Source organism: Phalacrocorax carbo, chromosome 15 (assembly GCF_963921805.1).
Source record: "Phalacrocorax carbo chromosome 15, bPhaCar2.1, whole genome shotgun sequence".
NCBI lineage: Eukaryota > Metazoa > Chordata > Aves > Suliformes > Phalacrocoracidae > Phalacrocorax > Phalacrocorax carbo.
The window spans coordinates 2,017,420-2,029,886 of record NC_087527.1 but is presented as its reverse complement, the minus strand read 5'-3'; the positions used below and the strand labels follow the sequence as shown (position 1 = coordinate 2,029,886).

Genomic DNA, 12,467 nt, shown 5'->3' with positions numbered 1-12,467 from the left:
ATGACTCAGTAGTAAAGGTGTGATTTCACTTGACCCCTCAGCCTGTACAGCACCAGAAGTGCTCTGTCATGATTGTTAGAACTTTGACAGAGTCTGCTGAGTCTCATGACCTTATGAGCAAAGAACCAAAATGCCTTGACATTAATCTCCGAATAAGATGCTCTGTGGGAATTTTAATAGTCAGCCCAGGTCATGTTCATGTTTATTGAAGAAAGTAGATGTAAGGGAAAAAGGAGCTGACCTTTGCTTGGGCTAGTGACACGGTAAATAACACAGAGACCATGGTGGCTCTTCATATCCTGCAAGTGTTTTACAGGCATCTCCTTTTAAAACCTCACATTGCCCAATGAAGTGGTGTAGCACAGTCATGAGACCTGACGAAGCTTTTAATCAATAGCTTTTATCTTGTTTTACGGGTTGTGGATGGTCTGAAAGCGGACTGTGCTTTTTTTTTTTTTTTTCAAGATAATTTCTTATTCAAAACTATTTGGTTACATTTTCCCCTGATCCTTTTCCCCTCCAGCCTGCCATCTGCAATTCAAACTGTCGTGATTCAACATACAGTTCCATGATACCACTTCTTTATCCTGAGCATACGAACAATAAATCCTAGAGCACTCACAATGTTGCTGAGATTGCTAATAACAAAATTTCATATTTGTTTTTGTGATGCCTGAATGTAATGTTTACTTGAGTTTTTGTTCCATGAAAATGTGGGTAGTGAACACAAGCAGGGTCCTGAATACACCAGGAGAAAATAATCTGCAGTTTTGAGTTTGTATTTAGCTAAAAAATTTTGCAGTATTCACCCAACCTAGCATCACCTTCCTTTGGCTGATGGAAAGCTAATAGCTAAAGGCAAAAGCAATTGAGAGTCTTCCTGAAGGTCATGCTGGCAGTTAATGTCAGAGGTGAGAAGGAATTTTTATCTAATTCTTCCTCTCCTTCTCACTGAAAATGCTTACAGTCACGGTTCTTGGGCAGCCCCCAAAACTGTAAGGCAATGCACACAGCTAAACTGCGGGGGAACAAATTATTCTTGTACCAATGTCAAGAGCGCTTAGCTAAGGTTAGCTTCGTTAGCTAAGCCTAAGTGGCCTGATGCTGTGTCCCCCATCCGAGAGATATGGCAGTTTAGAAAACTAGAGAGAGTTGTCATGATAAATTCAGTGACAAGTGACTCTGACATTCTCACTAGGGAAGTGAACCAGGAACCTCATTTGTGACACATATGGAAGTCTTGACGGAAGAAGGTGAAGCAGCTCCCCGTGTGTTACATCCTCATCTGGCAACAAGGAAAGGTTAAGACAGGTATGTAAAGGGGCAGGAGCGAAACGGGATTTTGTAGTCTTCCTTTGGAATGTGGAGGCTGGTCCTGGATGGAGTGGAAGAGGAGTTTTGTGCACTTCAGGTTGCAGTTCTGGGAAGGAGGCAAAAAGTCACAGATGCTGTTAAAGGGAGAAGCAAAACTGGAGGTTCCAGAAAATCAGTGGGTGGACGAGCTCTGCCAGGCCTTTGTGGCATGTCTTTAGCGAATCTCATGCTTCCCAAATGTGCATCAGCGGGCGCTTCCATCCAGCTGCATTAACAGCTGTAATGGAATTGGGCTCCCCCTCAAGCTGACGGGAGGCAACAATCCTCCAGGGCTCGTAAGGACCGTGCATACAGGCATGCCTGGGAGGAGGCAGGGTGATGATCGAGAGGGCAGCAATGGTAAGCCCCCCGTGTAAGGCTGGTTCATGGTGTAATGTCATCCGGCCCTCATAAGTCACGGGGACCACGCACCTCACAAAAAGAGTTCCAGGCTGATTGCTCTAGGACTGCACTACACCCCTGTCATGACTGGCAGTGAGGGAAGACAAGAATCAGGGTTGAAGAGAAAGCAGTTTGGGGGAAAAGAGGGAGGAGAAGGCAGGGACAGTGAAGCCCAGCCACCAAGAGGCTGAGATGTCTGTGTCCATTGTTTCCATCCTGGCCACAGGCCAGTAACTCCCGAAGGTTTTGGGATGTAGCACACCACGGATGGATGGTTCATCTCTGCGTAGGGAGGAACCATCACATTTTAGTACCAGAACTTTAAATTGAATAACACTTGGACCTACCATAGACTAGTTGCTACAGCCTCGTGAGCTACTAGCAGTCCTTACCCTGTGGTTTATTACCTATCTGTGGTTCTTAGAAGTAACAACCATTGCAAAGAAGTGAGGATGGGCCCCAAAGTGAGTCTGGAAGGCTGTTGTGCCTATCATCACACTGGTGCTGCTGGGCAAGCAATGGACAAGGCACGGCAGCGTGTGTCTCCAACCAATGCGGCAGACGGTTCTGCAGACGTGACCAGCACACACAGAGGCACGTGCATTGGTGCTGGCCAAAAAAGAACTGGGGAGAACAAAACAATGGGGTTTGGAGACAGTTTAGGAGTGCTAAGTTGTGTGAAATATCAAAATAACAACAGCTGCATTTTATAGCAGTGTAACTCTTTTGTGAGGGCTGGGGAGGAGCTGCCCCCACACGTTCCCTTCACCCCGCTCTGGCCGGCTGTCCCGTGCCGAGGTATTCTACCCGTGAAAGACAGACTAGGAGCAGCTGTTCCTCAAAATGTGCTGTGGGAGCCAGCCGTGCACTTGCGATTAGGCACAGAGAATCCGTCTATCCCGGTGGAATTCTTCCCACAGCATAACAGCGTGCCACAAGGATACACTTCGATTTGGTAGGAATCCTTCCGTCTGCTTGCAGGTTGCTTCGACCGGTTGAGAAAAAACCAACGCTTTCCTCGCGAAGAGAACTGCCGAGCCAGGAACCTGCGGGCCTCGCAACTTCTGCCTGTTAGAAAAGTAGAAAGACAGCAACAGCTGATGAAAAGCAGAGGGTAAAATGAGATAGTGTAATTGGAAATGCTTGGAGAAATATGTTAGAGAACTATATGAGCGTAATTTAATTTGGGAAACATCTATCAGTTAAGGACTTAAATTTCCATCTGTGCTTCCTCAGAGGAAATAGAGCCGTGTTGATGGTTTCCCAGCCTGCTGTGACCACCATGGTCAGCACCCCTGCAGCTGGCTCTCGCTCCCGTCTCACAAAGAGAAGAACTGCAGTCACTGCCTCGTTGCAGCGTCCCGGCACTCCCTCATCTGCAATTCGCCCTCAGATCCAAAGCCTCCTCTCTTGGTGACTTGGAGAAAACAGCTCCGAGGGGCAGGCGAAGGGCCTTCGCGCCCTGCCGCCGACCTCACGCCTAAGGCACCGGTGTAGCAGTTGCATTCAGTAGGTGCGGGGCAGCCCTGGCGGGACAGCGGGCCCGGAGCCGGGCGCCCCGGCGGAGCCTTCCCGGCCCCGCGGCGCCGGTAACGGGCCTTGGCCGCCGCCCTCGGAACCTGCGCGCGGGGCTCGGGTTCTGCCCGGGGGCGGCCGCCCGGGCACACGCGCGGGCGGAAGCGGAAGCGGCGCGGCGGCGGCGGGACGGCGGCGGGCTCTGGAGCGGGCGGTGGGTTCCTGGGCCGGGCCGGGCCGGGAGCTCCGGGGCACCCGGCCGGGCGGGGGCCGGGGCCGCTACGGTGGGCGGTGAGGCCGCGGCGGGTGTGCGTGCGGAGCCCCTCGGCTGCAAGGCCCGGGTTTCGCCGGAGCGAGCGGTCCCGGTGCCCTGGGGCTCTGCGGGGGAGCCGTGCCGTGTGCCGATGGTGCCCGGGGCGGGAGGTGGAACACCCGGGCGTGGCTGGTGGTGGGAGCTTCGGGGCCGTTCGGCTTCATCCGGGCCTTCCCGAAAGTCCACCTCGCAGGATCGGTACCTATGGAAGGCAGGGAACGCTCAAAGCTGTTGCGGTTTCACGTAGCCAGATAACGTTCGTGTGTATACCCGTGTCTTTAGCCGTTTATTTACTTCAGTCGCGCACCCTGAGGCCGGTTTCGGGCCGTGACGGAGCGGAGAGCTCTGCAGTTGAAAGCCGGGCAACGTCCGTAACTGGAGCTTGCAGGAAACCAGGCAGCGTCCCGGCCGCGCGCCCGCGTGCCCCGCGAGGCCCCGTTCGCGCGGTTCCCCGCGGCGCGCGCGGCCCCCCCGAGCTGCCGCCCTTCGCCTCCCCGCGGCCCCTCCGAGGCGTTGGCACGCGCAGCCAGCCTCGGCCCTCCCCGCCGCGGCCGCGGCCGCAGCGCTGTGGGGCGGGAGGAAGTGGCGGGTCTGTGCCTTGTCCAGCGGGCTGCTGCCCCTCCGGGAGGGAAGCGTGGGCTGGAGGAGGCCTCCGGGGCAGCGGGAGGGAGCAGGACCGTCTGTGCGTGCTTCAGCGCCGCAGCCAGCCGCTGGGAGCCTCCGCAGCACGTTCCCACCTGAGAGAGACGACTTTGCTTTCTAGTGAAGTCATATTTCTACGGGGCTGTTTTTGAAGCATTCTGACAGAACGTTCTACTCATGTTTCAACTGGTGTGGTGGAACATTACATGCGTGGCTACTCAGAAGACAGAAGAACAAGTACTTAGCTTGGGAAGCCGATACCAGTGTGCTGCAGTGACAGATACCTGTTTTAGAGTAGCCAAGTCTTGCAGGAATGCTAGGATATTGAACGGTAGCACATTATCAAGAATAGCTAAAACTTGTCATTTAGCGTCTTTGTTCTGACCGTGATGTAATTGTAAGGTGCCTGCGCTTTGGGTTAGTCAAGTTTCTTAGGCTCTTCAGCTCAGAAGCAGAGCCCAGGTCTACTGGTGAGCCTGCTCTCCTGCCTACTGGTGTTCTGGCTTCAAACGTACACGTGATAATCTGGCTTTTCCGCCTCTTTTAGACCCATAAAAATGGGGAACACAAGCAGCGAGCGAGCTGGATTGGAGCGTCATGGACATAAGGCGTCCCGAGGCGACAGCTCAGGAGGAGCAATCAGTACAAAAGAGAGTGATAGACCAAAAATCTTAATGGACAGTCCTGAAGATGCAGACTTGTTCCATTCGGAGGAAATGAAGGTATTGCTGGTTTGTTCTTGTCTTCTAACAGTGTTAGCTTTGGGAATGCTGTCCTGCTGCGGTGGTGTTAGCAACTCCAGTAATACTGTCCTTGAGTTTACACACACAACTATCTCCCTTGCTGCCCACGCAAAGGAGATATTGCATTGATGTTCAAGCAAATGTGAGTGTAACATCATGTTTTCCAGCAACACTTAATTATAAAAAACTAAAATGCAATGGGCTCAAAGCTCTGAGTACAGTGCCCCAGCTTCCTTCGGATATTCCAGTCACCAGCGATGTGTCACCTCTCTGTTATTTTCCATATTGAAAGATCTGTTAATTGGGTTTTTTGTACAGTTTAGGTGGATTGTTAGGAATATCTTGCCATGTATTGTGTTTCATAAGAATATTTAACAGAAAATTACACTTAGATTTTGACCGTTGGACAGAGCTGTTCCCTATAGACAACTCATAATCTTTCTGCCAACTACAAATTTTATGCCTACGATATTTGTATAATCTAACTGCTTCTTAAGTGTATTTCTTCTTAATTATTTTTCTCCCTCTTCTTATATCTGTGTGTTTTGAAAACTTGTGAGCTCAAGTAATTTTTTTTAACCTATTCTAGGCTGGAGGAAGAGGGATTATTTTGCCTTCCACTCTTTCGGCAAATTTGGAAGGCTTTAACGTCTTTGCAGAATTTGTGTAAATAAATTTGTGAACAGCATCTAGAAATGCAGAGTTCCTAATCTCCCTCTGGCAAAAACTGCTGGTAGACTTGTACCTCGAAGAATAGTGCCTGAGCGCAAAAATGCCTTCAGTAAATATAGATTGTCTAAGTCTGCTGGGAAAGAATTCCTTTCAGTTAAGACCTTGTGCTTGTAGGCTCCACTGGAGAAAGAAGAATTCCTAGCTTGGCAACAAGATCTGGAAGTGAATGACAAAACTCCCACTCAAGCTCGACCAACAGTCTTTCGCTGGACCGGAGGAGGGAAGGAAGTTTATTTATCTGGGTCCTTCAACAACTGGAGCAAAATTCCTCTGACGAGGAGGTAATAAACTGCCGCTGCTACATTGGTGATACTCCCTGTGGACTGGCAATGCTTAGTGCAGTGAGGAGGGTGGTCAGTCGATAAGATTGGTATCGCACTTGGATTTACCACTTTCCTGCTTCTCTCCTCAAGCCCTTGATGAGAATCTGACTTTTTGATTCTTGGATGGCACAGGAGGAAAGTTGAGCTGTGTGTCAATTTTGAAGGAGTGATTTGCTCCCTAGGCACTGTGCAGGAGTGACCCAAACCAGTCCTTGTTGTGTAGTCTGCTACCTGGGGTATCGCAGGTGAAGTGAAGTTGGCTTTAAGCATAGTGTCTCTGATGGCAGATGTATTTTCTTGCCGTATCACTGGCTTCTGCCCAGGTCAAAGGGTCCAAATTCTGCTTAGGAAACTCTGAGCCTGGGATACCTGCTGGTAAGCTACATGAACGAGAGAATAAATCTGTGTTAAGGTACCAAGTCTGTCAGCAATGACATATCCATGAAAGATTAGTCTCCTGCCAGTTTCTGGTGTTTCTCATCTCAGTGAGTGGCTACCTGCATTGTCATTGCTGCAGAAGCATCTTAATTTCTTAGGAAGCTTAAGGGAGGAGCATAGTGGCCTGATGAAATGGTATGGGAGGATTCTTCTGTGCGTGAGCAATGTGAAATAAATTATCAAGATAGGAGCTGGAAGAAAGGCCAGTGGAACATCAGTATTACTGTCATACTCTAAGTAGAAAGCCTGGGAGATGGGAAATGGTGAAATGAATCTGGAAGAAGGCCAAAAATGTCCATTACACAAAAAAAGACAGTTTTGTCTCTTGTCAGATTAGGTAGTCTGGGAAAGGAGGTATTTGGACCTCTTTAGAGGCTGGGTATAACTGTGTTACTGAATGAAATATGCTCAAGCAGAAGAGTTCATTATTCCAAGCTGAAATTTCAAACCTAGCTCCGTGGTGGTACGCTTGCACTCCTTACCTGAGAAGTAGAGAGAGATGCTGGTATTGCGTGGCCTGTTTGAATTGTTTGCATAAAATGAACTGTTCCTCAGCTTTTTTGAGATGCTGGTGAAGACTTCCGAAGAATCAGGAAGTTCACAGCACAGGAGTATCAAAATTACGGAGCAGGAGCTATTCAGGCCCAAAGTAACTCAGAAGTATTGAGTTGCTGCTTTCATCTTCTAGTCGCTGTTCATTTATTTCATAGGCATTTGTGAAATGCAATTTATGATGGCAAATTGTGAAAGGCAAGGAAATACGAGTAAGCGGATCTTGTTCCATCAGCGGGAGTCTTGCAGATAAAATGAGGTTTAACGTACTAATGAGTAACGTGAAGATGTGAGGGTGACTTTACAAAAGCTCAGTGCCAATTCCTTGATGCCAGGAATGTGGTACTAGATGTGTCGGGATTTACTGTCACAGAAGAAATGATCATTAACGTTAGCCTTAGTTTGATTGCATGAGCTTCTCTTAGATGTGGCGCTGCCTTCTTAAGTTGTTGCATGTTAAGGAGGCTTGTATTCTGTGTTACAGTGTTTGTCACAGTTTATAGGTTGACACACTCTTTAGAATATTTCAGGGTTGATTGTTTGTCTGAAATTCTAGTCACAACAACTTTGTGGCAATCCTGGACCTGCCGGAAGGAGAGCACCAGTACAAGTTCTTTGTGGATGGGCAGTGGACGCACGATCCTTCAGAGGTAATGTTTTCTTCGGCTCACCGTATGTAGTCATTGAGGCACCTGAAGATGGGAGACCGGCTGGTTTCTTTACCAGTAGCTGGCCTTTTCAGAGAGAAGGTGTTGGTTACCACAGAAACTGACTTCTTAAGCTGGTGAGAGAGAGATTTCTGATCCCAGCTGGCCTTGGTGGCAGCGTCAGACTGACAGCCTCAAAGGACAGGAGATTTTGTAACAAACGGGGACCAGATCTCTTGTGTATTGGTTTATAAGAGACGGTGAGCTTTTCTTGTCTAGTGCCAAACTGTCTTTTAAAGCACTGTAGCATCGCTGACATCCCAAATCTCTCTGTGCTCTGCTTGCTCTCTGTGCCAGAATGTTGCTATTGCTCCTCTAGGTACGTTCATAGTCCGGTAATTGTGCCAAAATCTACCAGGCCTTTTCCTCCTCCTCTGCTATGAAATGAGCTTTAACCCTGGCCTGCCCAGCAGTCCCTACCTGCTTCAGAATTAATCATTCACAGTTGCTGGTTCCAGTCTTCTCGCTGTCTTGGCAAACCTCGCAGAGCCTTGCAGAATTTACCTTGCAGTAAGTTTAGCTCTTAGAACCCTCTGCCCTGGATTCTAGTCTTAGCTTTAGTAGTAAACCAGCAATACCAACCATACCCTGTCCTACATCAGGCCATGCAGATCTTAGCCTGGCTCTGAAAGCCCAGTAGAAGCTAAAAGTAAAGCTTAGCTCCTTGCATCCTCACTGTTCACTTTAGCCTAAACCTGATCCTAGTCTTTTCTGTAGCCCAAGAATTTATCAAGTGCTGTGGGCCTAGCAGGTTCAGCTGACGTGCATCCCCCCCAGTCCTAAATCCTGCCCTTGCCCTTAACCTAACACTATCTGAGAAATTATGAGCTCTTTTCATATCTGGTGCTAGCATATTTTAAAAGCAATCTATCTTGTTCTTGGTAATCCTGATTGTGTGGTTTTGAGAATCTAATAGCCCTGCTAGCTTTTTTATTCTGAGTTTTGTGTCTTGTTTCTTCCCAGCCAGTAGTAACCAGCCAGCTAGGTACCGTCAACAACATCATACAGGTGAAGAAAACTGACTTTGAAGTATTCGATGCTTTGATGGTGGATTCCCAGAAATGTTCAGACATGTCTGGTATGAGCATACTGGTAATTTTATGTCACACTTCTTAGAGCTGTTAAAAATTCCATCTTCCTTTTTATGTGGAGTTAAAGCTCCAGCATAGATTAATCTCCACTTTTGTCAGACCCTGTGAACGTGTGCAGGAATCAGAAATGCACAGAGGAAGAATGTGGAATGCATAAAGGAGGAAGCCTCTGACAGAGCGACCCAGGTCACTGTAGAGCTGATTAGGAGGAAGTGATGGGTGCTTCATAGCTCTGTTTGCCTGTGCGATGTGAAATGGCTGGTTTTGGGGTGCTCGGTGGTGGATCAGTCTCTGCCTTACAACATCAAACCCATGTCGCCAGCTTAAGCTGCTCCTAATACCGCCTTTCTCTGCTAAGGAGATGGGCTGAGGAGGTTGGAATTTGCACATGAAGAGGTACAAATTAAGTGTATCTTAGTGGTGCTAACACAGGCACAGGAATATCAGGAATATGTCATATCCTCTCAGTATAAATGATCTGTATCCCAGAATAATACAAAGATGCTATTTTTGCCATAAGTTTCATACTCTAGTGTAATAGAAGAGAGGTAAGATTTAGCTTGAGTCGCCTCTCAGATCAGCCTTGCCACCTGTTCCTTATAGACCTTTGTAGGGACAGAGACCGTGATTGAAATAGTACCTGAAATCCTCCTTCAGACCTGTCCTTTGGCTCTGAGGCAGAAGGTGCATTTGGTTGTTTTTTGCTGTGTGCCACTTTCCCCTGGACAAAGCTTTTTTGGAGAAGTATGATTTGTGAGACTTGGACAGTGTAAGAAGCGAGGAGGAGATTCTAGTAGATGCTTCCCCCCACGTGCTGTAACAGCCTTTCCTTGTATTGCTTTTGACTCTGAAGAGCTCCTTCTATGCGCGTATCATGTTTTTAGCGCTTCCCTTGGAAGTAACGTTGCGGAGCAATGTTTACTGTTAAGTGTTTGCTGGAGAAATGCTGGGCAGAGATGGCAGTGAAGCTCTGGAGTGCAGCAGGGCCTTCAGGACTCCGCCTCCCACATCTTCACAGCAAGTCTCAAGTCAGACAGGCTTTGGACATCTTAAATCCCTTCTGGGGCGGTGACTGATCCTCTGGCACTGCATCGGCTGCTGCAGCTCTTGTACTTACATGCCATTCATTTCTTTTGGCCACGTGTTCCTGGATGTGAAAATTGACTTGGAAAACCAGTAAAAACATACCTATAGAGAGCAGATATTCATACAGACTATTTAATAATAAATATTTAACATCTCTCTGGCAGAGTTGTCAAGTTCACCCCCAGGACCGTACCACCAGGAGCCCTATGCTTTTAAAGCAGAGGAGCGCTTTAAATCACCACCCATTCTTCCCCCCCACCTGTTGCAGGTCATCCTGAATAAGGACACGGGCATTTCTGTGAGTACATTCGTTTGTTTTGCTGAATAAGGGCCTTGAGGGTGTGAACAGATGGGGAAAATCTGGGGACAGGCGAGGGAAAAAACCTTCGAATAGTTGCTGTGTTGATGAATTCCTTATTACATGTGTCCAGATGGATCTATCTGAAGTTATTTTTCTACTTCAGTCTCTTCAAAATTGCAGAGAGAACTAGATTGCTATTTTACTCCCAGAAACCCTGATCTTCCCACTGCAACACTATTCAAATGTCAGAAGCACGTAAAAAATAATTGAGAACTGAGGTCTGTTTCAGCATCGCAGGGAGGATGCAGAGGGTTTCACCCTCGAGGGATCCGGGGTTGTTCTGAAACTTTGTCTGCGTTTGTTGATGGACGCGGCATAAGAAGCAGTGTGATGAGTTTGAGGGTACGGCTAGTTACAGACAGTGTTGATCACCCATCAGCTGTGAGGAGTAAACTGAGAGTTTCTTTTTCCCGCTGTCTTGCTTTCTTTTTTCCCCAGTGTGATCCTGCTCTGCTCCCAGAACCCAACCATGTCATGTTGAACCACCTCTACGCACTTTCTATCAAGGTGAGAGGCCAGGGCATGTTCTTCACGCTTGCAGCTTTTAGGTAACCCTGTAACGTGCTCGCTTGTTTTCCGTCTCCTGTAGGATGGAGTGATGGTGCTGAGTGCTACACATCGTTACAAGAAGAAATACGTGACTACTTTGCTGTACAAGCCAATATGAACATCACAGTGGTTTGTGACCAATTGTTCTGGGCCAGTGCAGTCTCAGAAAAAAATTTGCCTTTTAACCAAATGTACTCCTGCTCTGTGCTGTAGCAAATGAACTCTGATTTCACATTGTTTCTGAGACTTCCAAGTTCTCCTATTTTGGCCTTATTTTCCTAGTTCCACCTTGGAAGTTCTCAGAGATGGCAGCTTCGTGGCAACTAGACCGATAGCAAGGGTGTCAGTGCCCATTGTCAGCTCAGTTAAAAAAACACTGATATAATTAGGCTGAAAAATGTGAGGGCAGCAACAGATTAAAGACTTTTAGCGGTGAGGCAGACCGTAAGAAACGAACAAGCCAGCCTGAAGTCTAGAAAGTTCAGGATTCTTGTGGAATCTTACTTGACCTCAACGCTCAGCAAAAGCAAGCCCACTACTGCTTTGTAACTCATCAAACGCAATTATTTCAGTAGCAAGTTCCAAACTTTGATGATCTTTTTGTAGCGGCCTCTTAGGCAAAACTGAGCGGCACAATCACGGACAAGCTCGTTTTTATTTTACCGTAGACTGGGGCGCACTGTTTGCTGTCAATAGCTCTGTGGTTTTTCTCTTTGTGAGAACGGAAATACATCTTTTCCCCTGTGGAATTTCTGGTAAAGACAATTGTTTTTAATGGCTGGAGTTTTTCTGGATTTACGATTTCTAAATCGTAAATGCGTCTTGAAGTAATCTGGTTTTTTAAACCGATTTCTCTTGCTGTCGCTGATAAGGACTTCCTTAAGCCGGGAGAGGTAGCGATGCGTTCAGATTAGGGATTAGTTCTTCAGTAACAGCCTGAAGGTGGCTGTAAGTCACCTGTATCGCAGTGGCCAAACTTGCCCCCCGGTGTAAGCGGTTGGAGCGTTCTTCTGTGCCCGGGGCTCGAGCCAGGCCTCCACTCCAGGTTGCAGCGTTGACCATGGGTGTAGAATCCCTGGTGCTGCCACCAGGGCCGTGGGGGCCTCTGCAACTCTTTATTCTGTTTATGTTTTCTAAGTGATTATAGTAAAGCCAGGTTGCCTGTACTTGGTACTCGCCGCCTGTTTTATCCCAAAAACAAATGCAACATTAATGCAAAACTGCCTGCCAGCGTGCCTCGGGCCTGCCCTGGAGGAACCAGCTCAGGAGGTGACGCGCCAGGCCCGTCCCGCTCTTTGCTTTTTGGCGCCTGAGCGCGCCGGTGACTGTGCCAACGATAACCAGCCGCCGCCCGCCTCGGCGAGGAGCATCTCGCACGAACCTGTGAGGAGTTTGAGTGGGGACAAAAGCTGCAGCAACCAGCGTTGGGTGGAACCAGCCACAGCGGAAGGGTGGTTTGCCACCCTCGGATCTGTTCACTAGCCTCGTTGCGCTATCCTGAGTAGCTCCGTAGATCTGGGTATAGTGCAATGGTTTTCTGAAAACTCTTTCTTTGTTCTGTGCTGCGGATAGTATTTGGTATTCTGGAATACGGAATTGCTTTTGTTTTCAGCCTCTTTAGAAACAAATAAAACATTTTCAAGAAAAGTGGGTGGCTTGC

At 48.1% G+C, this 12,467-nt stretch overlaps 1 protein-coding gene across 3 annotated transcripts; it reads left to right on the top strand.

The window, feature by feature from the left end:
* The first annotated feature begins 3,394 nt into the window (after window positions 1-3,394).
* PRKAB1 (protein kinase AMP-activated non-catalytic subunit beta 1) lies at window positions 3,395-12,457 on the top strand. 3 transcript variants are annotated; one of them, XM_064465899.1, is made up of 8 exons: window positions 3,395-3,484; window positions 4,773-4,947; window positions 5,815-5,981; window positions 7,570-7,663; window positions 8,684-8,798; window positions 10,062-10,195; window positions 10,697-10,765; window positions 10,848-12,457. In XM_064465899.1, exons 2-8 carry the CDS (start codon window positions 4,783-4,785, stop codon window positions 10,923-10,925), a joined length of 822 nt encoding a protein of 273 aa, XP_064321969.1. In that variant the 5' UTR covers window positions 3,395-3,484; window positions 4,773-4,782; the 3' UTR covers window positions 10,926-12,457. The 3 variants fall into 3 exon arrangements, with proteins under 3 accessions (XP_064321969.1, XP_064321970.1, XP_064321971.1); XM_064465900.1 differs by lacking the exon at window positions 3,395-3,484 and adding an exon at window positions 3,542-3,561; XM_064465901.1 differs by lacking the exon at window positions 3,395-3,484 and adding an exon at window positions 3,675-3,693.
* The last annotated feature ends 10 nt before the right edge of the window (window positions 12,458-12,467 follow it).